Consider the following 27,663-nt stretch of genomic DNA (forward strand, 5'->3'; position numbering starts at 1 on the left):
GATTTCCTCAACACAACGCATTAATTTTGCTCTCCTGAAAGAAACGGCATAAATATGTAGTCATAAAATACATGAAGTCAGTGTAATTAAGAACACTACATTTATATTTCCTCACTATAGAAGGGGTAAAATGGCAAGTTTTAACTTTAAAAGTATGCTTTCAGCATATTTAAATGCTCTTCTTTTATAGTAACAATTCATTTCGATTTTGCATTTTTAATTCCAGTTAATATGCAAGTAAACATGACAGAAATTATGCAGATTTACTTTAATACTAAATTTAGCTAATGGTATCAATGGCTACTTTGCAGTATTCCCCTTAGGAATACAACAGGCTTTCTTCCTCCACCCTGACAGACTGCAGTAGTATCACCTCCTCATCTTCATGTTCATTACCTTTTCATTCAACAAAATAGTTGAATGAAAGGTAAAACCATGTCATAACAGTCTTTCTTCACCAATTGTTTCTCTGCAGTTGGCCCAGTTTCCATTACTCTCTAGTATAGGAGACTAGAAATGTCTGTACCTTATCCATTTGTATGTTGGATTTTTGTTGGAAATTTTCTTTCTTAATGTGTGCTAGGATGACATTTTTTGGAGATGCAACATATTGCACAGATACATCTGAGCTTGTCATCAGCCTACAATTGATACATCTGCCCAGTCAGGCAAGTGCAGTTACACAATGTTTTCTTCTGCAGCAAGGTCATAATAAAGAGCTCTTTTCACGGTCAGAATCGTGGAATGGCTTGGGTTGGACAGGACTTTAAAATATCTAGTCCCAATCCCCTTACTGTAGGTGAGATACCTTTCACTAGATTGAGCTGCTCAAATTCATCGTGTTTCTCCTTATTTCGTTGGTCACAGTCCTGTTAAAATTTACTCGAAAACCTTGTATGGGATCAAGAATACACTTAAACCTTTTATATATTTAAATCATCTTTTTTTCCCTGTCCTAAACCAAGGAATCACTCATGCTTTAGCTGCACTGTAACACTGCGCTCACAACACATTTATTAATCTCCCATTACAGGTTCTTCCAATAACTTGTCTTCTTAGAATTTTGAAATTGAATTTTTTTTGTATCGCCTTCAAATTGGATGTTGTTTTTACCTTTGCTGGCCAACTTCTATTTTCAGACCTTCTTTTCCAACATCTTTCTAAAATCCTCTACAACTAGCACTGTCCTTACTAAAAGCTGGTACCAATTGCTAATTTAGTTCAAGAGTTACTTGTGAGTAATAATTAATCTCCCTCACATGCTCTGTGGCCTTCCTTTGTAATTTGTTTGCATGGAGATGGCTGACAACTATTTATGCTGCTCATTTCAGTATCTTGACAATGTCTACATTGCATAAAGTTTTTCATAACTCTCGTCTTATTACTTTATCTCCCAATCTAGGGTAAGGATAGAGGGCAAGTGACAAGAGGTGACTGCAGAGTTTGAGTTGCTAATATGAAGTATTAGCTTCAGCAGTTTAAGAAGAATAAACAACCTAATCCTTGTTTATCCAAGGTCTAACTAAAAACCCCCCACTAGAAAAACAGCCTTACAACACTTACCATTTTTGAAAAAAGTTATTCTCTATCCTTTAGTTTATGATTTTTGTCAAAAGCAGAACAACAGATCACTGTGTTAATAACACAGTGTTAACATTAACAAATACGAACAATAATTTACCATCTTTATCTCAACTGCCTGTTGTTAATCTTTTGATAGCTTTCTTCAGAAAGGTTCTTTGACACACCAGGTGTCCTCCCTCTTTTATAAGATCCAAAGTCCAAAGCATATTGTTTGAAGGATTAAACTGAAGGCAGTATTTTTCCACTCATAAAATACTACTATAAAAAAATTAAAAGTGTCTATTTCTATTTTAAATACAAAGACAATAAGCCAGAACAATATGCAGCTGTTGTACTTATTTTGTGCCATTAGAACTGACAGCTTCCTGTGACACTTCCCTGTATACACTCAGAAACTTCTCCATTATAATCTGCTGTACATCCCTAAGCCAAACTCCTCCTATTGTTAACATTTAAACTTTGTGTCCTTTGAAAATCAAACAGATTGGGCAAAACAAAAACTGCATGACATTTAAAAGACTGTTATTTCAAAATTTTCTTTCACACTACTGTTTTAGCTGGGACCGAGTTAATTTTCTTCCTAGTAGCTAGCAGGGTGTTGTGTTTTGTGACCAAAGCAAGTGCTTCAAACACACTGATGTTTAGCTATCACTGAACAGTACTTACGCAGAGTCAAGGTCATCTCTGTGGCTGCTGTCCCAGGAGTTGGGTGGCACAAGAAGTTTGCACGGAACACAACTGGGACTTCTGAACCAAACCACCCAAAGGCCTATTCCACACCATATGATGCTGTGCTCAACCATCTAAGCTGGGGGAAGAAGGAGAAAGGGGGAAACACGCGACATGACAGCATATGGCTTCCCAAGTCGCCGCTAAACCTGACGAAGTCCTGCATTTCCTGGAAATGGCTAGAAACATGCCTGCTAAGGGGACATAATGGATAGATTACACATTCTGTTTTGCATGCTGCTTTGCTTTACCTTTTAAACTGTCTATCTCAGGGAAAACCCACAGGATTTCCCACAATCGCCTTTCTGATTCTATCCCCGCCCCACTGCAAGAGGAAGGGTGAGGACTGAGCTGCCTACCCGGATTAACCCACAACTTTGGAGGAGTTTTGCATTCTTCAAATCTAAAGTTAACCTGCACCCTTAGTAGGAATTCAGACAGAGACTCGGAGAACCCGATTTGGACAATTAATAGATCCCTTTAACTTACCGTTAAGCGGTTGACCCCACTACTGAAAAATAATGTTACAGATGATCACCATCCTCCTATTTCTTGAGTGGAAATAAAATCCCGGATCTGTCGCGCCTCTCCTGCGAGCGCTGCCAGTCACAGGACCCCGAGCAGGTGCCGCTGCCCGACCTCCGCCCCGCTCGGGGCAGGTTCACCAGGCTCGCACACGGCCGGCAGCGCGCCCGGCTTCCTGTCCCGCGGGACCGCCCACCCGCGCCGGGCCGGGCAGAGCCCCGAGCGAGCCCCAAAGCTGCGCGGAGCTGGGTCGGCGCTCCTGGAACCCTCGCGTCTCGTACCTGGCTCCCTCTGCGGTACCAACAGCAACGGCAAGGCGCCTCTACGGCCCGGGGCTGACGGGAGCGCTCCGTCCCCTCACCTCCCGCCCGGGAAGGCGGCGGCTGCTGTGGCTGCGGAGATCCCCCCGCCCCGCCCTACCTCGGGTAGAGCCCCCGCCCGGCGTGGTCCGGGTGGGGCCGTTCCCGCTTGAGGCGGCTGCTCGTCGCTTCGAACCGTGCCGGTGCCTCCGCGCGGCTTGCTGTGCACGGCATCGGCCCCGCCGGAGCGCGGCTCCGAGCTCTCGCTCGGCGAGCGGCGGCGAGTCGGCCTCGGCCGGAGGGACCCCCGGGCGGCCCGCGGCCTTCCCCGCCACGCCTGCCGCTCCCGCCGCTTTCCCAGGTTCCGCGAGGCGTCGGTGACCGAGGCCCCGGGTAAGACCGCGAGTGGGGCAGCGCGGCGGCCCCGGGACGCTAGTGCCGCCGATCCGGGCCGGCGGAGCGTTCTGGGTGGCAAAGCTGGCCATGCCGCCGCAGATCTGGACGCCAGCGGCTCCGGAGCGCCGATTACCCAGGTCCACGTGCTGTGCGCCGAGGGGAACGCTCCCACACACCTCATCCTGGAAATGAACGGCGTAGACGGCACAGTGCAAAAGAAGGGCCTCACAGTGGTGCACTGTTCTCGAGGAGGTCTCCGGATTCGAGCCCGGCGCCTGTCAAATTAACTTGTGTAAAATGGAGAAACACAAACTAGCCACTATATTTTCAAAATGCAGGTCAATTAAAAAAAAGTACAGGGAAATTGATAATTAATGATAATAATTATAAAAGTGATAATAATGATAAAAATCCAGTAGCTTAGTGGAGTCCTGTCTACTTTAAGAGATAGATGTGATAGCTGAATCATTTCTACAATAAAATACAAGGTTGGCGTTCGCGGCAGTTCTGTGGTGAGATTTTCTTTTCTAGTGCCAAAGGCCGTATACCCCTCATGGTGCAAGCCAAGGCTGGCGGTTCAGTGTAAGGCCAGAAGTGAATTGTGTCCATGGTCTGTGTATTCACCCCATCACCTCTCCTTTCCATAAATATATATGGCATGGGGGAGGAGGGGGAAGCCAGTAAAAACTCACAGCAGGATTTGAAGATCAAGTCTCCTCGGCAGTTACAAATGTACACTCTTGGAGGATGGTAGGTGAAATAAAAACTGTTTCCTCTCCCTCCCCCACTTGTTAAAATAATTAAAACAATTGGACTGCTAAATAATGCAGTCAGGAGTAGTTGGACTTCCAAGTATGCTGTATTTGAATGCAAGCAAAGAATACCTTGTAATCTAAAAGGAACTTGCTTGGTGGGTTTGTTTTTGAAACCTTCACATTCTGCACCAGTTAGTTGCCCCTTCTCTTGCCTTCCATGTTTTTGTCTGTTTGCCCCATGAGAGAGTATGACATTACCTTCAACAAGACAAGATGTATTTACTGTGTTCATGTCTGGTTCAATTTTATAGTTTTGTACTATTACAAGAAATGGTAACCATTTACTACAACTATCTTCCAGTGTTTCCAAGTGTTCTAGGGTGTTCTTTGTGTTCACAAATTTTATTTTGTATTTTATTAAGACAGTGGTATCATTAACAAATTGTATGTAAAATAATTTAGTTAGCTGGTTGTTTGCTATTTTTATTTGGCAGAATTTGATAGACTTTTCTCTACATCTCTGCTAGAACAAATCTGTTTTCTGACCTTGCTTGTTTGCTTTATACTCAGTTACATTATGCTTGCAAACCCAAAACATGGATCATCTGAAGCAAGTAACAATTTCCAACACCAAATTATTCTTCCACCACAGTCTATTCTTCCTTGAACCTGATTTCTGGCAGAAAGAATATGGCTACAAAGTCCAGAAATAGAAAAGATACATCCTCCAGTTCACTACAATCTGCATTTTCTTATGGACCACTGTGTATCAGCTGATGCAAAATGGGTGTTTCTATCCTTCCTAATATAATTATAAGATGCTCTTACATCTGGGTTCTAGTGAGACCTGTAAACGCTCTCCAAGATATGGTGTATTTTCTGAATTTGATAGATAAATCTCCAGAATAATCGATCACAGCTATGGAAATACCACAACCATCCATTAATTATTTCCAAAGAAAAACTAATGCTGTGTGCTAGTGGCCTCCCTTGCACACCTAGCACAGCATCCAGAGTAGGAACAAAGTTATTTAATATTTCTTTTTTTACTCTCTCTCCCAGGTTACAAGACAAGATGCTTGGACATAATGAGCATTTAATGAACTCTTCAGTACTTATCTTCGGGTGTTGTATGACAAAAGCACGTTACCTTATAGTGAAATATGGCAATGCAGAAGGTAGTCCTCTCTCCCCCCCTGCAATCTGATTCCGTAACAGTGTCAACCTGGGATATTATGATTGTTGGTTCTCCTTCCTAACAAGCTCACTTTGTTTATTTTCTATCTTGTTACCTATGGAAAGGAGAAGAATTCTAGTCAATTTTCCCATTATAACTGATGCTATTAGTAAAAAGAACCATTTTTGATAGATATGAGAGACACTTACAGATGCTTCCTTTATAAAATATTTACAGTGAAACACTGGACATAACCCTGAGGGAAAATTACACAGATCCAACTTATTTCCAAGACTACTGAGTAATAAAAAAGTCTTTAAACACTCTTCCTGTTTCTCGGGGATAACAGGAAAAGGAGGAGTCTACTTCAGGAAAAGGATATATGCTTTCCTGTTCAGCTGTAGAAGTAACTTTTTTTATATTTGTTTTGCTCTCATCTTCACTTGTAATATTTCTCTCAGGCAACTGATCATGAAATTATGTTTCTGCAGAAATTAAAAGGCCTTCATTGCCAGTCATAATCTGGACCTTATTTACCTTGCATAAGAAATAAAATCATAGAATGGTTTTAGTTGGATCACATAGTCCAACTCCCCTGCCATAAGCAGGGACATCTTCAACCAGAGCCCAGTCCTACCTGACCTTGAACACTTCCAGGGATGGGGTATCCACCACTGCTCTGGCCAACCCAGTGTTTCATTACCCTCACTGCAAAAAATTTCTTCCATGTATCTAGTCTGAATCAACCTTCTTTTAGTTTTAAACTATAATCCCTTCTCCTACCACTACAGGCCCTACTAAAAAAATCTGTCCCCATCTTTCTTGTAGGTCCCCTTCACGTACTGAGAGGTGGCAATAACATCTCCTTGGTGCATTTTCTTCTCTGGGCTGAACAATTCCATCTGTCCTCAGCCTTTCCTCATAGCTGAGGTGCTCCAGCTCTCTGACTGTTCTTGTGGCTCTTCTCTGGACCCACTGCAACAAGTTCACATCTTTCTTATACCAAGGACTCGAGAGCTGGATGAAGCACTCCATATGGGGTCTCACAAGAGCTGCGTGGAGGGGCAGAATCACCTCTGTCACCTGCTGCCCACACTGCTTTTGATGCAGCCCAGGACATGCTGACTTCTGAGCTGCCAGCACACATGGCCAGGACATGTCCAGCCTCTCATACACCAGCACTCCCAAGTCCTTCTCAGCAGAGTTTCTCTTGATCTTTTCATTAGAATTGTGTCAGCCCGAGCCACTCATCAAGCTTGTCCAGGCCCCAGTCTTCAGGTGTGGCAACTACATCACTCAGTTTGATGTCAAACCCGCAAACCTGCTGAGTTAAATTTGAAGTGCAAAGAAATTTACGTTTGTCTCTACTTCTTTGGACTTTCCAAATCTCACTTGAAAAAGTTGCAAATTTGGAGGCTTTTTCAATTTTATCCTAGAAATGTTGATTCTGTTGTATTTATGGCTAGACACTGTGCTCTATAAAATCTGTTCAATTATATTACCATTCATTCACAAATAAAACATGCATGCTGCCTTTGAGCTAAAACATTCCTTCTGTACCTCTACTCTTCTTTTTCAGAATATTTTATTGTCAACAGCATACGTACCCTGCACATTTTTAAACTTACAACCAAATGCTATTACTGTTGTAGTAAACAAACTTTTTTTCACATTAAAGTATTTAATTAGCAAAACAATCATTATTATCAATGTAACAAACTGAAAAATGCAGCAACTCGATACAAGACTGAGGTAACAAAATACTTTGCCAAAAACCTAGATTCCAACACCAGAGTTCTTACAGGTGAGGCAGTTCACAAGAATTATAGAAAGAATCCTTTACACAAATGGCATGCAGTGGACTGCTGGAAAACACAGCCAAGAATAGTGCAACAGTTTCCACACAAAACAAACCAAAATGTTGAAATTGATTAACATTATAGTGTGACAAGTCAGTCTCATTTTGAAAACTAGTTTCTTTGCCTCATTTTAGTGCTATTTGGAAAAACATGCATTTTGGCACTGAATTACATAAAAATTGTACATTTAATAAACTAATAATATTACCTATAGTTATTATATCTTCACAATTCTGAAAATGGTAATTATGACAATGTTTACTTTTACATAACTATTGTAGTTGTTCTCTTTGATGGAGGAAAACTTGTATGGTTTGTGATATTTTTTGTGAAAATGCTCTAACAATCAATAGTGATAGGCAACCTATTGTATTTCAATAGCAGCTTTCAATTAACCATAGAAGTACCTGCTAATAGCAGGTACCAGGTAAATGGCATCATAACACCTCCAATCAGCAGCTACGAACTGTTTAATACTAAAGACTAATTTAAAATTGGTTTAAGATGTTTTACTAGTATTCTTTCACTGCTGTCATTATTCTTTCACTGCCATCAATCCGAATTTCTCACTACTCTGCAGCAATTTCACAATTGTGCTATACAGAAAAGATGTTTAATTTCATTGATGATTAATCACAAAAATCCACAGGTGCAGAATAGTTCAGACTATATCATAGCCTAACAGCCTGAAGTCATTTACTGCTGACAGGATGTTATCACATTCAAAAGGCATCTCTAAAGGCATTTGATGCTCTGCCCTTGCAGATAACCATGTTTTTCCTAGTTCAAAGTTGTCTTACGTTAACAAAGAAAGAGAAAAACAATATAAATATATTTTTAATTACCACTTTTCTCACACAGTTCCTCAGTTATCAAATAAATTCTGTCAACTTTACATACACTTTCCCATGTCCCAGGATCTAAATGCAGTTCTCAGTGTTTTTCTTGAAAACTTGGTATGTATTAGGCTTTCAGGATTGTAACATAAACTCTTAAATGAACAATAAATTTACTTTTGACCTACATTTAACAATACAGATGGTTTTTTCTCCTTGTTGTTAGAGAAGTTTCAAAATTAAAATGTAGAAAATCATGGAAGTCCACACAATACATACTGCTAATGCCAGGGAGCTTGTTCTAGTAGAGGTTCTGTTCACTTAAACTGACTTTCACGGTGTTCCTGGTTTGTAAGTTAGAGGCTGACTTGCCAATTTCTCTTCTACACAATCTTAGGAAAGTCAGAAGAGGTTTTCTGGTGATTGATGAAGTCTGAATAATGATGCTATATGGCAAAAGAGTTTCAAAAAGAAAAAGTGATGAATTTAACATATGAACAGAAAACGATTCTGACTGCAGGAGTGGCAGGGTACAGCAGGAATACAGCACAGAGAGAGTTCCTTCGGAGGAGAAGGCCCAGTTACACTTCTTTTGTTTGTTCATTTATCCTCTGGATATTGATGTGGAGACTTCTTTGTACTTGCTCCACTGTTAGACAGTCTTTCACTGCGACCATGATTTTATAATAGCAGTACCATCTACCAGTACTAATGTCCTGAAGTCACAACACATACTGGAATTGAATGGAGCCAAAAGTCATCCACAGAAGGACAGAACAGAAACAGTGATATGGAGTTATTCTGAGGAGCCAGGACCATGTGATACATAACACCTGATTACCTGCTTCCCCATGCTAAAGGATTTGAAATTAACAACATTCAGACTGAACCAAAACACCAAATTTATAAGCAACTATGCCACTGGTAAAAGAATGAAAGACAGACTTCTGCACAACACAAACAACCTTAAATCTATGACCAGTGTATTCCTGAGCAAAATAACTGAATGAAAAAGAAAACCAACTGTCCTGTGCCAAAATACATTTTCCCCAAATAGCTCAAATATGAACAGCATATTGTCCAGAGTTTTGATAAAAAATTTGAGGCAGCCACATTGCCAAGCAACTCAGTGCACTTAGATTATAAAAATGTTCCACAATTTTCTATTCTAATTGACACTTTGGAGCAAGTTAACACTGTCAATCATTCTGTGCATTAGAAAGAATTGAAACCCAACATGGGCCAAATATTCTTCAGTCACACAAAGCAGCTTAACAATAAAAAGAACCATTTGAAAAAGAACAGGCAGAAGATATAGTGCTCAGTTTGCGGCCAAATATCAGTTCATGCAGTCTCTGACCACAAACAGCTGAGGGCTCTAGAATCCTGCAGGAGTCAGGGTTAATCTTCTGTCCATCTAACTTGTCTGCTTTCATTCAGTGCATGAGACTTTATCTGGTCCTAGGGATAACATTCACTTTCTGCTTTTAAAAGCTGTGTCAGATTCACTTTCAAGTTACATAGGAAAGTGCTGAAATATCTGTGGCTGGCTCATGCCAGGAAAACAATTCTCCTCTTCCTCCTTAGAGAACAATAACCTGTTTCTTCAGTTTGGCACTTGAAGTCACACCAGGTAGGAGAGGAAATTATTCGAATGACATTAGATTAGCAGGTACCTGGAAGAGATTGTAAATTACTCATAGATTCATTACATTTGGGAAAGATCTCTAAGATCATTGAGTCCATCCTAGTATGGTGGCTTTCATTTTCCATAGGACAGTCCCTTTTCTAAAGAAGAGATGAAGCAACTGAGAGCAGAGGTTATATGCTCTTAAGGTAACCAAACCAAGAGCTAGACCTGCACAAAACCTGATTTGATGGGAATTCTCTAATTTTAAATAATCTTTCTTTCTCCTATTGAAAAAATGGATCAATGTACAGAATGAGGAATTATGTGCGTCCTCACAGGAGTGTGTGTGCACACAGATTGAAAGAGGTAACTTTTCTAGTAAGGATTTTCTGGAAAATAGGAAAAAGCGGGTAGAAATAGTTTTCACAACCTTACCTGAGGCTTGTTGCTTTTGCATGCGTCATCCAGATGTTTATGCCATAATATTGCATGAAACCTTGAACCAGTCTGAAACTTGTAAACATTGCCTACAAAAATAAGAAAATGCAAGACTCAGAATTCGCAGACAGACATGTAATTTCAAAGGACTCTGATTTCTGTGCAGAAGCCAAAGTCCTGAAGTAAACTCTTAAATTAATATGCACCTCAAATGCTCAAACATGATGCTGCTAATGTAACAGAGCCCATGAGAGGCATGTTACCCAGCAATTCTTGGGTGAAGCAAGTATGAGAACATATGTGGCCTCATAGGCAGAAATGCTGAATTACAGCCACAGAAAAGACCAGGTAGGTTGGTGTGCGGCAAGAAAACAACGTTTAGTGATAAGAGAACAAAGCCCACTTGGTTAAGAACAAGAACTATTTAGTCAAGTAAGGAGAGATGTAACAAAGTTTCTAAAATGTAACAGGCAGCAGAACCTCAGTAGCTGGCAGAAAAAACTGTTATACAAGCACTTGATTTAAAGAAAAAAGGCTGACATGAATACTAGGAATGTGATCCCTTATATTATTGGTTAGCAGATGCATGAACAGTTACAGTATTGGCTATCCAGGCATGTGATATTCTATTCTGATAGTGAAAATATTATAAAAGCTATATACACTTTTAATAAATGTTTCTGGTTATACCACAACTGGGGACTTCATACGCCGCAGGTCAGATCTAATTTAATCCTGGCTTTCTTCTCATCAAGGCTTCTGATAAAGTTTTTCATATTTGTAAACTTAGTTTTCTTCAATGTCCTACTGCAAATTGTTTCCTGCAATCAAATATTTTGTGCATTTTAGTTAACACCCAGATGATGCACTTTACAGAGTAGATGGGACTCCATATCCAGCACCAAAGCTGAAAACATGGAAACTGAAGAAAGCCTCAAGAACCTGTAAGCAGCCACTCAAAGTGCAAAATAACTCCAGGAGTTTTCTTATCTTTTGAAGTTTTTCAAGTTTAATCAAGGGAAATAAGTTATGGCACTGCAAAATTAATTATTGAAAAGTAATAATTACTTAGCAGACTTATTTTAGTAAATGGTTTGATATTTTAATTGGTCTCAGTGTAAGTCAAGATTTGATACTGACTGATTTTAAGGAAGCTATTCAAAGACGTGGAGATCAATGTATGGAGATACATGGATCTCATGGCAATCTCATATTAGCTGAGGAATTTCTGCAAAAATTACAGTAACTGTCAAAAGAAAGGAATCTCTCTGCAGGCAGCACAGAAGCACCACAGCATACTGGAGAAATATGTTCCATTTAATTTGCAGCTTCCCTGGAAAATTCTGTATTGAAGATCTCCCTCTTCAGTCTTTTATGAGTGCCACTGCAAGTTCTGTAATCTACAAGCTCATTAAAAAATATTAATCTACTTCCTGTCACAGAAATGTAATGCAGACGTTGTCCATCTTGCAATATCTACCTTTGTCAGGGTTATTTAGCTGGAAAATGTCAGGATGCTCTGGGTCATCAGGCAGTGCCACCATCCAGCCTACAATGGAGACCTTTTTCCCAGGTGTAGATTTATACTGGAAAAGACAGACAAGTCAGTCATAGCTGAGACTGTAGCAGAGATTAATTTTTGACTGTAGAAGTTGTGCAGAAATACGGCTTAGCCTGGAACAGAAAGTACACTTTGGATGCCCTTCCAGATCTACTTATGAGTATTCAACTTTTGGTTTTAGAATAAATTTAAAGCTCACATGTTTTCTTTCAGTGCCTCTTAAGGCTTTTGCTCCGAAGTACAGAAGAGTTGATCCTGAGAGCATGACCCAGTATCTAGTCCATGAGGAGAGCTGAATGAAAAAGGAAAAAAATTAGAAAAAACTTAGTATCTCTGACATTTCAAAAATTTATTCACAGGCAAGTCCATGTGCTACCAAAGTTAATTTCAGAAGCAAGAAATGGAGATAAAGCATGTCTCCTGGTGTAAATCAACCCAGCCACCTAAAGCTTGATGGCTGGCTGTGAATACAATTCTTCTTTGCTGGGTATCTCATGAAAGTATCAGTACTGATTGTTTAGAGAAGAATAGTGTGCAGCCTTCTGCTGTACAGACCTCAGATTATGATTCTTAAAAAATTATTGAGTTGACAACTCTGCAATTCTTCAAATCTTTTAGCCCTGAACTGAACTGGGTTGCATGCGAAATGCATCAACCAACTCTACAGAAAACAAAGAAGTTACCAAATGCATAGGACTAGAACCATGTGAAACCTATGAATTCAGGTTAAATATGAATTGCCATGACTTTGGTGCTATGGATGGCTGCCCTGCAGCCTTTCCATTTTAATGCGATATCTCAAAAGCACCAAAATATATTGTAGAAATATGTTCAATTGAATTTGTACCCTCCCTGGAAAATTCTGTATTGAAGATCTCCCTCTTCAGTCTTTGATGAGTGCCACTGCAAGTTCTGTAATCTACAAGCTCATTAATAGATATTAATCTACTTCTTTTCACAGAAATGTAATGCAGACGTTGTCCATCTTGCAATATCTGCCTTTGTCAGGGTTATTTAGCTGGAAAGTATCAGGATGCTCTGGGTCATCAGGCAGTGCTGCAAGATTTATTTCTGCCCTCACAATACTGCTTGCTGGTTATACAACTGCTTCACTCCTGCTCTGCTGGCACAGCTAGAAACATGACTTGCAAACTGCTGTATATCAAATGACACACAAAGGTTACAACCTTGTTGTAACCTGGTTATAACTTTGATCAGAAAATTACACTTGATAAAACCATTGTTTCCTGTGGTATCAAGCTGCAGGTTTAATATAATCCTGAAAATTAAACCAGCCAGTAATGAATTAGGACCATAGGAATAATTATAATTAGAATCAACTTACAGTAGGTTTCTTGCCTTCTTTGAGCAGTGTTTTTCTTCTTAAAGGCCCTTCCATGGTAATGACTCCTGTGGAACTACCTGCTGTGCAGCTGCATGCACCTGTTGGGCTGGAGAGACAAAGCATTCCTCTATGTATTTGAGCAGACAAATAAGGATGATAAGTGAGCAATATAATTTAGCTCTAAATATATTCATCCTGCACTGCTTTACGTATATTGTATAATCTGAAATGTGACTCTAGAATATGTGTTTTCCTAACCTAGCTATCAAATAGGATGAAGATCTTTCAAAAAGGTTCTATTCTGGGGGCTTAGTCATGAAAAAATAAAACAGAATAAATACTGAAACCCAAAGTCAAAGTGAAAACAGGCAAATTTTTTTTTATTCTGGTAAATTACAGAAATTACCTGAGTTTCTGGAACTTTTTACTTACAATTTTACAAGAGCTCTTTTTTATAAGAGCTCGCACAAATGTTATTTTAAATTAAATGAAAATATCTTGCCTAATTGGAAAAGAATTGGGAAAATTATATTAAAAAATAAATTAAATAATTATTAATAATTATTAAAAATAAGTTCAATTATTTATTTACAGAGAATAGTATAGTTTTTCCTTTTCCAGGATGAACATAAAGCTTCCCACATATAAAGTGAGAAAGAGATACAGATCACAGAACCCAAGTATAAACAAAGTTAGAAAAGCAAACAGCCATTAATAATGCCACAACCAAGTGTTGATTGGTAGGTTATCTGCTGCTAAGGTCTCTTCATTGCCACGTGATCACAACCCTGATGTTCTTCTGTGGACCAACAGGGTTTATCAGCGCCAACTAAATCATGTCTAATAGTGAATACAAGGAAAAGGACATGTAGGATCTACCTCGCAGTTGTGAAAGGAACACATTTCTGTCTACAAATGAATCTGAACTCATGCTGGTGCCAAGTGCTGTGCACAACAATGTCCAGGGAAGGACAGCCCTTCCAACTGCCAGGTGCATCTTCTTCCATTGCATGCACCTGCCTGGTCTCTGCTAATGTGCATTCTTGCCAATTTTATATTTGACAGAGGTAGTAGAAGGTTTCAGAAAAGGCAGAATGACCACAAGCATTAGAATTACTTGACGATGGATAAATGTAAGAAACATATTTTAGGGAGTAACTCTTTGTGGATTTAATAGGCTTTTCACGTTTTAATCTTTGTACATTTTATATTTCTAGCTTTTGTATGTTTTTGAAACAGGTCTACCATGGTCATGTTAAGAAAGTATTTTCCAGGAGCAGCTGCAATAGCTGAAATACTGTTCCAAAATGTATTTCTTTATGAATTTATAAAGTATGCATTTTCATTTTTGTCTAACCTCTAACTTGTACTGTTGTCAGATGTTACTGGCACAAGTAAGGCAGGTGTAATTTATACATTATATCAATACTTCTACAATGGCTGAAGCAAACTAATTTAAACAAAATAAAATCTTACTGGATTTAAACTGCAACTAAATCACAGTATTTGCAGAATACTGATTCAGGGCCCTATTTTCTTAACTGTTCAAACATGTCTTCATTTCACAGCATCACAGAATCTATCAGGTTCAAGTCAGGTATACATGCAAGGAATTATTTTTATCCCTCAAACGATATCAAAATTTCAGTATCATCTGTCTTAGGTCTGTAAATGGATTACCTACTTCTAGAAAGTCCATTCCTTAGTGACTAGCAACATTGCGAGCACCGGCTACATTTGGCTTGTGGATGTTCCCTCTCTTACTTGAGGTCCAAGGTCATACCCTTTTACTGAACAAAATCAACACACCACAGACACGGACAGATATTATCGACAGCTGTCTGGTAAATCAGGAAATAGATTCTGGAAAAGGGTCAAGAAGGTATCCCTCTAACATCATCACTTGTAAGAGAGTCAAAGATGGCTTTCATGACAAACTGCTTCCATAAATGTTTCATAAAACCCTAAGTAAAGCCTAGTTTTCTGCAAAATGGAAGCCAGATATCATTAGTTAAATCAATAGTTAAACTGAATTTCATCTGAATGGGCCATAACCCTGCTTTACCATTAAGAGGAGTTCTTACAAGCAGGAGGGGAGACTTTGTAAATTGTTATGGTCATACAAGGCTATTTGGACACAAAATACATTACACTGGGAAAGCGTAAAGACCCAAAGTGAAGTTTAGCACCATACAATGAAAGAGGCAGACCCTGAACTGTACCTGTAGACACAGCTTCGACTCCGAGGAGAATTCCGGATTGGTACCCTCCAGTTAGGCCCCAGTGTGGCATATAAACGACCCCTGTTTGTGAATGCAAATATCTGATGAGGGATATTCTAGTTTGAGACTTCAACAGTTAGGGTTTGGTAAACATGACAGAGATAGGTTCCAATCTTTTCAGGTCCAATACCTTTACGGTGCTTTATTTCAAAATGTTTGCCATTTTTTCCCTAACTAATCAATAATTTGATAAAAATAACTATTGATTTAGAGCTTACCTATGTTAGGGATCATTTGTGAATTTCTTAGCTAAGTCTGTAGAGTGCTCAGTGAGTGTACATGAAGACTAACTCACCTTTCAAGCCCTGACGGCAGCTCCTCACTAAATTCTGAGCTTTCACTGCTATCTAGAAAGAGAGTAGTACAGAGAAGGAGTAAGAAAACCACCCATGGGAAAATACAAAGCCAATGTATGTGGATCACCAGAATACTCTTTTGTATAGTACCATGGACACCGCTTACTCAAATCATGTTTTGAAGAAGTGTTTAGAGTTCATGGTAAAATCTTTAGTTGGAAGAGGCTTACATGAGCCTCTCCATTTATAGTATCTCACTCTTAACTCATGTTATTGCTGTGTTTTAATACCATTACTTTAATTTTCATCATGCTTTTACTTCAGAAGCTGAGCACTTCAGGTACATAAAATCCAGCTCCTTTTTAAGACAATATTTCTACCACAATATCCGTAAGTCAATTGAAGTTATTAGATATGGTATCACATTTTATTTTCAAGAAGCAAACACACCTCTAATAGAGGATATGTCAGCTGTACGTTGCTGCTAGGAGTTATTAAAATATATATATATGATGGTATTCACAGCTAAAGTTCCTATCTCTCCTTCAAGCCCATCACCCATTTGGCCCTCCTTTTCCGGCACAACTATTTAGCTCACAGTTTTAATTTGCCCAGGACTGATCTTCTAATGCTCAGTTTTAACACAGTGAGCTGTTCCTGTATTTTCAGAAGTGCACAGATCATCTCAGTGTCTAACTCTTGGCCAAGTAATGTGCTATCTTTCACAGTCAATTTCTTATTCTAGAAATTGCCCAAGTCTCTTAAAAGGTGGCTTTCTCTTGCTTAGAACACAGATTCTTGATCACTTTTTTGATATTATAATAATTGCTTTATTAATTATAATACCATAATGTGTTCATTTTACGTTTCTTTGTAAGTCTTAGAGAGTATTGCCAAACAATTCTCTCATCTTCTAAAACATATAGTTAAAATGAAAGCTTTCTTTGTGTAAAGGTAGATTTTAAAATATATATCCACTTTCCCCCTCGTAAAAGCTGACAAACACTTTGTGTCACACACCGAGCATCTACAAAACCAATCTTCCTTCATGCCACTTTTACCAAAAGCATCAGTGGATAATTGAGGAAAGCTGATGTAACATTGACCAGGTAGTAGCTCTGATTTACTTTCATCAATGAAAACAATCAGTCTTTGCAAGGGAGCTAATGTTCTTCCTAATTCTCTGCTTGCAGCTATCTGTGAGTCGGCAGCGCTCTGGGGACAGAAGCGGGGTGTCACTGCCCAGCAGAGGGTACCTATGGAGAGGCCGTTGGCCAGGCGCGTGCCGGGCGTGTGGCCCCGCGCCGGGCTGTGGCACTCCAGGACACTGTCGTCCAGCAGGTGCCGTGGCCGCTCCGTCGGGAAGGTGGCGCTTTTGCTCTCCACGACGCTCAACTGACACATCATACTGGAACATGGAAGAAGAGAAAAAATGAAACCCCTCTTATGTCATCTAACAGCAACCCTTGGCTCACATTATTTTCACTCAGCCTCCGCCTCATCAGCAGGTTATTAAGGAGCAGACAATTATAGGCTACCATGTACTGTACCTATGCTCCTTTACTACCAAAATGAGTTTCAGATTTCACTTGTCAGTAACAATTATTAAATTTCTGCAGCTGGGAAGTTGTAAACGTTTTAACTCCTCCATACAAAACCTGAACATCCTCGATGGCAGCAAAAGCAGAAACCCAGAAAAAGGAGACACACCAGGAATCCACAGACCGAAGTGGATAAGCAGCTTTCAAGTATTGCCAGTGCCTGGCACTAGCAGAGAATAGTCAGCAAAAATAACAAAAGTGTCAAGAGAAAACCTAGAGACTACATAGTAGAGCCTGAAACACTCTTGCAATACAAGAAATGGAAAGGACAAATACTAGCATGTTCTTTGCTGCTATCTTAATTTTTTGTGACACATGTAACTGCCTGAGCGTGAGATAGCTGGGATTACGCACTTGTTTCCTAGGCTGTGACTCTTCCGGTGCCTTGGTACAGGAGGTGTAGGTAGACTTGCTGCTACTGAGGCATCAGGACATGTGGGTCTCCTGCTGAATTTCATAATTACTGACATGTCAGACGGACCTAAAAGACAGAGATTATTTAACACTGGACTGATGCAAATCCCAGAAATTTCAATGGCTGGTGTGTTTAGGAACTGATTAAAATTAATTTTTACAGATAACCAAAAGGCACAATTTCTGAAGCACTGTTTCTTGCCCATTAAGGTTAAACCATCAATTTTTGTTATAAATTCATTTCCATAATCTTGAACACCCTGGAGTAATTTTTAAAATAGTTTTGCTCATACTTTTAACAATGAACTACAAAAACTCTCGGCATCCTGACAACAGCTGGATTGTGCCAAAGTGTAATATGCAGAGCCATAAAGTCGGTTTGTACTTCAGGTGTGAACAGGAATGTTCACACGTGTTTTGAATTTTGTTCTCAACTTTGTTTTGAATAAACTGTAAACAATCTGCTCATACTGACTCACAGCTTGAGTAAGAAAAACCAAGGACTTTTCATACACCTAATGGACAGACAGATGCATTACTTCTCAAACATCTATGAGCTCTAGAGATGTCTCACTGCAATCATTCTTTCTCTCAATTTACAGATTTTATGAGGCCTCACAGAAAACATGGACAAACTGGTTTTGTTCCAGCTCCTTGACGCTGTTCACAAAAGGCAAGCATTGACCTTTGCAATACAGTGGAAAACACGGACTATCATCATCCTCAGTAAATGCCAGGCTCTTCTTGGCTTCACAGCAAACAGTTGAGATTTCACTTTTCAACACTTAGTTATGGCATTGGTGCTTGTGATGAAAGTGGGAACAGTGGTCATGAAAGTCACCATCTGCCCCATATCTTTCTCCTTGGGACAGTCCAGGTACTAGCAGAACAGACTTTCCTCTACATTACAAAAATTACTTCTTGGAGGATCCAGCAACCTCAGTTTAGTCAGCTTCAACCTCAGCTTAGTCAGCTTCTGGACTCTTACCAGAACCCACCCATTAAGAAGTTGACACAAGAAGAAACTTTGTGATGTGAAAAGCCATGTACAATCATCATCAGAATCCTTACAAAAGTGTCTGGCATCAAATGAGTAATAAACTGAAACAGAAAAAAAAACCCCTCAAAACCAATCCAAAACACCAGCATTCCATGGCACAGTTTGACAACAGGATGCGAACATGAACTTTTAACAGAAATGGTTCTGAGAGACAAGACTTCCCAGGGAACTGGTCATGGCACCAAGCCTGTCAGAGTACAAGGTGAGTCTGGTTATATCACAACACTCTTAGTGATATAATTTAGTTTTATGTAGCCCTGCAAGGAGCAGGAAATTATGCTGCTTAATTAATAATGAAGGGAGTCCCAAGACAAGCAAAAAGACATATAATTTTATAAATTCTTTTAGCAATACAGAGAGGAGGGACAAGTTTGTTAGAGGAACCTTCAGTAGTATGATTCATCAGACCATCAATTTAGTAGGAGAACAAAGACAAAACAGTTTTTAAGCACGTTTTCTTCCTCATTCATATATACCATCAGGACAGCATTTTTGCCTGCCCGTCATTGCTACCATCACACAGCTGCAAATTTGTGAAACACAGCAGTCATAGCATCAGTCACTGGCATATGCAGCTTCAGAGAAGGTCTTATACCTAATGGCCACATGCAGTTTTTAAAAATGCACTTTCAGACATTACTTCATCCAGAGATTCACCTAGAGATGCACATCTGGGATGTTGGAGAGGGCCCAGTACAACATTCTTGCTGCACATACAACTAAAATTTTGTTGCATTTGGGCTGTAACACTGGAAGCTTCTTCCCTAAAACCAAAGCAGTTAATCTTCCATTTCTGCCATGGAGGTGAAGCACAAATTAGGACAGAAAAAGTATGATTATGAATGCAATTACGTGTTGCCTAGTTTATTGTAAAAACTGTATGGATTCAGAATTTACCATGAGGTCTGAAAAATCTTATCTGCTACATTAGTAGCAAGAATATGCATTTCACTAAAGTCTTTTACTATGGATTTTCATTACAAATTAAAATTTATGCAGAGACAAAACAAATGCCTTCAGAAGTTTCAGAAATTATTACAAGTTCTTTAGTTTGAAAACCTCCAGTTCTTCTGATGGACTAGGTTCCCAAAAAAGGAGTTTGCTCTACATGCTTTCTTTGTAGTGCCTTTCCATCAGATACTTTTCAACTTGTGAACAGGAAAATACTTAGGACTATTGAGGTATTTATTACTTGCTAAGAAGCCTAAAAATATTGGAACTGAAACCCAGGATAAAGACAGTGGCAGCTAAAAGAGAATTCCCCTGAAAATTATGAGCATTTATCAGCAAGAGTTTAATCTGAAACTCAGCATAAACTTCAGTGTTAATGTGCCCACTCTGGGGCTTGTCCCTTAATTTGGCTGCAGGATTTGTTCATTTTTATATTGCTTCCTGCTGTGTCATTCAGGAGTTTCTGATGCCAGTTCTCAATCTTGATTTACATTAAGTTTTTTTCAAATGGATGACATTAGGTTCTTTTAAGTTCACTGAATGCTAATGAAGTATTATTTTTAACAAGTTACTGAAACCACAGCCTGTAAAAGAGTAGCAATCTTAAGGCATAGCCCTAGAGGATTATCAGTATAGTGCAGTGCTTTTTCACAAAGACATTGTGCCACGTGTAGAAATAACTGTTAATTTTGTAACACATAATAGTTTAAAGGTTAAGTTTCTCACAGTGGAGAATCAGAGACCTGAAAGCAGTTTGATTAATTTTGTTCCAAAACACTGATATGCAACAAAACAAAAGCATGAGACTGCATCAAAATTACTTTGTCAGAAGGAACAGCAAAATAACAAGTCCAGTGCTGACACAATCAAGTTATTACAAAATCAAAGCTGGCTGGATTTGACTCCAGGTAGGTTCAAATGTTACTATAAAAACCTACAAAGAGTAAGAGATATTAAGATAAATAATAGTTTGAGACTTTTCACTCTACACTCCCTTTTTTTCTCCCTCTCTTTAGGGAGCATGGACTGAAATTTACTGTAATACAATTGCAAAATGAAACTGTCTAAAGATTGATCATTATAAAGATGATAATTGCTTGATTTAAGTAAGAGCTTTTATTACCTGGACAGCTTCAGAACAGAAAAAGTTTGATTAACTGCCACCCTCCCCCTGAAACAAATTACGTAGCATGTCTAAAAGGACTCCACATCTCAGATTATAATATAATACAAGGGAATATTATCAATAATATAAAAATAATATTAGGGAATAAAATTTCAGTTCACATAAAAATACTGCCAGGCTTAAATTAAGGTGTGACGTGTCAAGGGTGACAGATTTTGTGGAAATAGGTGTGAGAGTCTTACAACTTAAGACAACAGTCCAGCTTGGCTTCCTTGCTGTTACATAAGGCAAGCACAATTGCTTGCATCACTCCTGTCAAAGAAGGAAATGGACCTAAGTTGACAGACCACTGGAACAGGCTGCCTAGAGAGAGGTTGTGGAGCTTCCTTCACTGGAGGTATTCCAGTGCCATCTGACACAGTCCTGTGCCATGTGCCGTAGGTTGACCCTACTTGAGCCAGAAGCTTGGACTAGATGACCCACTCTGGTCTCTTCCAGCTATGCTGTGATTCTGTGACTTATTCAAATTCCGAGTTAGGTGTCTTCAGTGAAGATCCTGATGGCAGAAAATAGAATGCTTTGTGGGATCAGATGAAAACAGAAATATCATCTGTGCTGGTATTATTATGGCTGGACTGACCATTTTCAATGCAGTTCTGCATCCTCCTCATCTCCAAGGCAAGAGAAGGAAATCCATACAGTTTAGCTCTGTTAGCCCAGTGCTAAGGTAATAAGAATCTGAACTTTAACACCTTTATATAGTCTTTGTATCTGCTCTGCTGCCAAATGTCTATGAAGAAGAATGGTGAAGTTTATAGAGTTCTCCTCAGCTGGCTACACTTAGTTCAGCAAGAAATCTGGGGTGCAATGAGTGTCAGCATGAGTTATGGGGCATAGGGCAGATGACCTCATTTCTGTAAAGGAGTAAGAGACAAAGAGAGTCCATGTCAAGAAGGATGCCAAAGAGGGTAAGCAGTGAGATACTGACAACTGCATAGACCAAGGGATGTTTATGGACATACCAGACTGCTGAGCAATTAGCTGGGGAAGTTATGCCTGATACTGCTGATAACAAAATTCCAATACTTAAATAAATTCATTTGGGATTGAGCTATTTTGCCCCTTTTTTCCAATAAGTGAAGTCATCTGCTACTGCTAACTCTTGTCTTTACTCTTCTGGCTCCACTCCTAGTGCATACTGTTACCATGATTGCTATTCTGTTATTTTGCCTTTCATGGAGACAAAGCACTCTTAGCAGGATTTTCCAGTCAGCTGGCATGAACAAGGGTTAGTTTGGTTTTCATTATTTCTCAGCATCATTTTCAAGATTATGCTGACATGCACAGGAATGATGTATAAAAATATTAAAATGTTATTAAAAATGTGTTTGCATTAGGGAACGTGAGACAACTTCATCAGAGCAAGTCGAGTGCTGTTCAGAGATCTGTGGCAAGAACATTTGGAAAAGTTTACACATATCCCAAAGGATCTCACTGTTTTTTCCTTTGCATAATTTTTCCATGAATAATCCTTCAAATGTTATAAATGAATGTTACTTTTGCAATCCTTCAGTAAAACATGTGAACATTTACAGTCTCCAGAGCTTTTAAAAAAACCAGCAGGGTGAGGGAGTTACAGTTCACAATTTTTCTCCACTAAAGAGCTATCAATAAACCAGTACTAGATATGCAAACTAAAAACTGAAAATGAGTTGCATATTATATGATGAAGAACTGAGTGATTTTTCAGGAAAGTAGAACACTCTCAACTATTCACTAATTTTTGGTGAGCAGTTAAGAAGTAAAATTCACCAGCTCTGTTTCTAAAAAATAAAGACATTCCAAGCCACAGACTCGCTAGTTAAATCTTCACTGTAAATTTTTACTACTCTGTTTCCATTGTAACCAGTATGTGATAATTAAAACTTTCAAAGAGAAAGACCTAATTACAAAACACACAATAAATAACTTTAGATTAATTTTGTGCACAGAATCAAGAATGACAGAACAAAATTACATCTAGAATGACAGCTATTGTAAAAGAGCAGTTTTAATTTTCAGATTATTGCTTTACAATTCAACAAAAGGCTACTAGTGCATACAACATGTAAGAGACATGCATGTTATGGCTGTTTCTCAGACAAGAGCAAACTAAAAACAAGAATCTGTGTTCTTGACTGCTCTTCCCCATGCTTCTCAAAGCTCCCCAAAAGCTGTGACACACACACTCACTCACACACACACGTACTTCTGATTGCACAGTAAGCACACTTGAGTGTATTTCCTTCAAATGCTTCCTGTATAGAAGTGATACTTTCAATTTAAATGTCACTTTTATGGAATGACTAATTGTCAGCATTTCTGTTACCTATTCTGCACCAGTGGAATGTGCAAACCCCAGAATTACACTTCATCAAAAATGCTGAAGTTTTTGCAGTTGGATCTACAAGGCAGTATATGGGCTTGGGTGACATCAAGATTGTCAATGAAGACATAGCCATTGTGAGAGCATAGCTGTAGGGAAACTAAAGTAACCAATGAATCAAAAAAAAAAGCCCAACTTTTAACAGAAACTGTTTCAGGTGACTGCTGTGAAAAAAGAGTCAAAAACAAAAGACCAAAACCAACTAAACCTCCAAAAAACAAGGTAGAAAAGCCCTTTGTGCTCTGGCTGGTCTATATTTGTAACATTCCTCAGGATAATAGCTTGGTAGTTAAAATAAGCATCAGTGAACTAGGACATTAGACTTGTTTGGTAAGGAAGTCACAGAAAGTAATAGAAAGCGAGGAAGTTAAAAACTAAGCACAATCATTCTCTCCATGGAAAATTCATATTTGTTTTGACAGAATATTCTTCTACAATTTTTTTTAGTCTTTGGTATGTTAAGAAAAAACCCACCGGACACTAATTCCAGCTGGATTTAGTGGTTGATAACATGTGAATCCACAGATTTGTCTGGTATTGATTTGTTTCAAAAATACTCCAGTGAGTTGTAGAAATTTCTCAGGAAAATATCATAGAGGAAGAGAATGTAAACCAAAGAGTAAAGTTTTCTGGACAGTCTGTAAATTTATGTGAAGAAAACTTAGTTCTTCCATTTCTACCCTAAGTCCTGTGCAAGAAAAGCAGACATGGTGCACATGAAGCAATGACCAAGAACTTGCACAAGGATTAGACAATCCTCATTTCCACAGAATGACTGGCTGCTAAAGCACTTAGCACAAACTATTTATTAGTTGCCAAAGCAACCAGTAAAACAAATGGCAAAACTAAATGTCAAACTCAGTGTTTACATGGAAAATGACGGTGTGGGGGTTTTTTATTATAAAATGCTGTAACTGCTGTAGAGATATCACTAATGTAGTATAGTTAGTTCAGAGGGTTACAAACATGCAAACTTTCACCAATCTTTCTTCCTTCTGTTTCTAGATTTTCAACTCCTATATATCACATACTCTACATCCAATAACTGACCTCTTCTAATTAATTAAAATATATACTCTAAGCTTGTTATGTGCTAGCTCTCAAAGCTGAATGGACTTGGCAACATGGGCTGAATTTTACCCCAGTAACAAAGAAGAGAATATACCTGTTTCAGATTAATTATTCCACATTCCCGATAAGACGGTAATAGAAAACCTCTGGTCTAATTATTTTCCCCTCAAGAATTACACCAAGACCTACTATGGGGAAAAAACAAAAAGAAAAAAAAAAGAAAAAAAGAAGAAAAAAGAAAAAAAAAAAAGGAGGGGTGAGCGTCCATCCCTGACTACTGCATAACAAATCCTCCAAAGTAAGGGCTACCCACAGCAGAGGCCTGGCTGTTGCAAAAATTTAATGCTAGGTGTTAATCTTAATGAAGGAGTTCATTAAAAATCACACGATCTTTAAGACCAGTCTTTGAGTCACTTAGTATTAGATACAATTTTCTGGATGTGGCAATTATTTTACCATTATTTTAACTTTTTATATTGTTTTTCAGGACAGAGTAAATATACTATATTCCAGAGAATGAGTAACCACTTTGTATGTTCTGCTTAGCAGTGCACCCTGAACTTTTCCAAATAACATGATGAGAAAGAGTGAGCATAACAGAACATTTCTCGACTGAGCTACATGTGGTGTGCAAATTCTAAGGCACTTCAGTTGCTTAGAAGGCTTACATTTACCATATATTGCATTAAATCTTTTCCTTTGTTCTGGGAAAATTTATTGAGTTGTACCTTCCAAAACAACATACCATAAATGACAAGCACCTTTCAGCTAACACTGAGGAACAGAGATGTCTTTTACAGCTAATTCAACTAGAAACTGTGAACAGTTAGCATACTATAAGCTCTCCAGCTACATTCTCTCTCTCTCTCTCTCAAACCACAGCAAGGCAGAATGAACAGACTTAAGTTGCTGCCAAGGAAGTTGTGTGAATCACACAGTTCCCAAAAGCATTCAACTAAACTGCTTAAAGCTCCTTCTTAAATGCTACTTGCGAGGGACAAGAATCTCTGCAGTGTTATGGAAGACATTAAATCTTCCTGTGAAAGAACTATTCACAATTATATATGCATTTGGTAATTAAATGAGACCCTCTTAGCCACTAATATACAAAACATAGCTTGTTGTGAGACAGTCACTTTAATCAGATGCCTACCTCCTGTTTGAATTTACTGGAAAACGAGTTGGCAAAAGAAGTGGAAAATGGACACATGGTTTTCTCCAGCACTTTGCAAACAGAAATGCTGCAGGACTTGACTGTTTTTATTGAGCCTCACACTCATAAAGATATTTCAAGGGGAAAAAAAGAAACCCACAATGTCTCTGGCTACAGTAAACTTACTATTTTTTTGAAAGAGAGAAAACTGGGTAGAAGATCAATTCACAGTGCTGGCAAGTAAAATCCATTTCCATCATCAACACATGCAATTATATTTTAGAATACTAAGATGACAGTATTCCCTGCACTTAATCCCATTGTAGGACTTGGAATTACCAATATTACCAATGACATTGAACTTTTTTGTGTCTCTGGAAACACATGCTGATCTCTAAGGAGGCAGCATGTCACAGGCAAAACTCAACTAGACTTATTGCTATTAGTAATGTATTAACCTCTGTACTATCGAGACAATGGAACTGATGACTGGCCTTATGGGCTAAGAACCTTTCATTTAAATCACTATTATCAGACTCCCATGCCTTAAACTATCAACTGGAACATTAAACTACGGCCCAAAGTATTTTGAGATCATCTATTATCATTGTAGCTTACCACCTGCAAAGGACTTATTTCTGGCATACAATGTCCAAAGTGGAATTCATTTCAAGGTATAACTTGAATTGAAATAAAATGACAGCAATACCTGTAAGTGTGTTTTAATTCTCCATATTCAAATATCTCATTATTGGTATTTGAGTATTTTTGTTCAGAATGATTCAAAACTAACATATGGCAATACTCCTATTTATTAATGTTGTGAAATAAACAATCAATTATTGCCTTCATGCTTAGTTAGATTTCAATTTGAATTCATGCTAACTTACTTAATAAACCTTCTCCAGGAATAAAGTTTTCAGTAAAATTTATTTTCAGAAAAATGTAGTGTATTCCATTTAGTAGCATTTTTACAGCCTCACAGGTGCAGCTCACAAAAAAATTCCCGTGGGTGTTACAAAATGCTGATGGCATTCATTGTCTAACTGGCAGTAAGTGAGAACTCTCTAGCTGAGCAAGAAATAAATACAGCAGTCCACAAAAGGATCAAGCTTTCGAAGGAAATGGAAACTAACAGAAGAATGGAGCAATAGGAATGACTCAGCACTTGGTGTCTAGTCATCACATTAATTCTCATTCTGAGTAAAGCAACCTTACAGAGCACTTAAGGGCACTGCAAATTCACCCTCTCCTAATACCACCAGATACTATAGGATCACATAGTCAATGAATTAGGTACTACTGAACATCGTCCCAATTATTTTTTGTGGACTCCAGCTGAGCTCACTGCAGTATCATGATGTATTCCTTGCCTAGATCAAACAAGTTCCAAGTTCTCATTTCCAACTTTCAAACTGTATTTTTAATTGCCTTCCCTTAGAGTTCTAATAAGGTCTCCGCCCTTGATTACGACTTACAGAGTACTGGCAATGATCACATGCCATGCTGCTACGACTGAAATTATATTCCATAATCATACAAATGAAGTGCTAACATCAAAGTTCAAGAGTTGAGCATGTAGATGTGAGTAATACAAAGTAAAAGCCAGAAAATAAAAAGAGCTTACTTGTCTGCTTTACATATGTAAGAAAGATGTAATCAAATCAGAGGCAATGACTTCGTTTCAAGTCTTTAGTATGAAAAACCAAATCCTCACAAAAGCAAAAGAAAATGTGGCATGATGTGATGGGTTGACTTTCATGGGCTGTCAGTACTCCCCATTCTTCACAGGACAAGGTGAAGAAAATACGATAAAAAACCTTTGTGGGCTGAGATAAAGGCAAATTAATTTTAAAAAGCAATGAATGTGTGCAGAAGCAAAAGAAATCAAAAGAAAAATTTATCATCTACTTCCCATCAGCGGGCAATAAGAAGCCATGGCCTAACCCAAGCATTGTAGTACATGCTTAGGAAGATAAACACTTTAATAATAAATGCCTTGCTCCCCCCTTTCTCTTAGATTTTATTGATGAGTGTGTCATATGGTATAGAATATCTCTTTGGGCAGCTCAAATCAGGTGTCCTGGCTATGTACCCTCCCAGCCTCTTGTCCATCCCCAGCCTATTGGCCTTTTTGGCAGGGGCTTGGG

At 38.7% G+C, this 27,663-nt stretch overlaps 1 protein-coding gene across 7 annotated transcripts in view; it reads right to left on the bottom strand.

Moving 5' to 3' along the window:
• Positions 1–7,033: 7,033 nt before the first annotated feature.
• The window catches only part of RALGPS1 (Ral GEF with PH domain and SH3 binding motif 1), a 78,073-nt gene continuing 57,443 nt past the window's right edge, over positions 7,034–27,663 (bottom strand). For 5 of the 7 annotated variants that reach the window (XM_068210841.1, XM_068210844.1, XM_068210843.1 and 2 more), the window contains 9 exons: positions 17,668–17,794; positions 16,969–17,120; positions 15,712–15,763; positions 15,357–15,437; positions 13,135–13,240; positions 11,989–12,081; positions 11,709–11,814; positions 10,226–10,317; positions 7,034–9,836 (listed from right to left, as the gene is read on the bottom strand). In XM_068210841.1, the coding sequence (XP_068066942.1) occupies positions 9,807–9,836; positions 10,226–10,317; positions 11,709–11,814; positions 11,989–12,081; positions 13,135–13,240; positions 15,357–15,437; positions 15,712–15,763; positions 16,969–17,120; positions 17,668–17,794 (839 nt within the window). In that variant the 3' untranslated portion in view covers positions 7,034–9,806. Of the gene's footprint in view, positions 9,837–10,225; positions 10,318–10,891; positions 11,050–11,708; positions 11,815–11,988; positions 12,082–13,134; positions 13,241–15,356; positions 15,438–15,711; positions 15,764–16,968; positions 17,121–17,667; positions 17,795–27,663 lie in introns of all 7 variants that reach the window. The other 2 variants (XR_011005543.1, XR_011005544.1) reach the window with 2 other exon arrangements.

The sequence above is a fragment of the Anomalospiza imberbis genome, chromosome 21 (genome assembly GCF_031753505.1).
Source record: "Anomalospiza imberbis isolate Cuckoo-Finch-1a 21T00152 chromosome 21, ASM3175350v1, whole genome shotgun sequence".
Classification (NCBI taxonomy): domain Eukaryota; kingdom Metazoa; phylum Chordata; class Aves; order Passeriformes; family Viduidae; genus Anomalospiza; species Anomalospiza imberbis.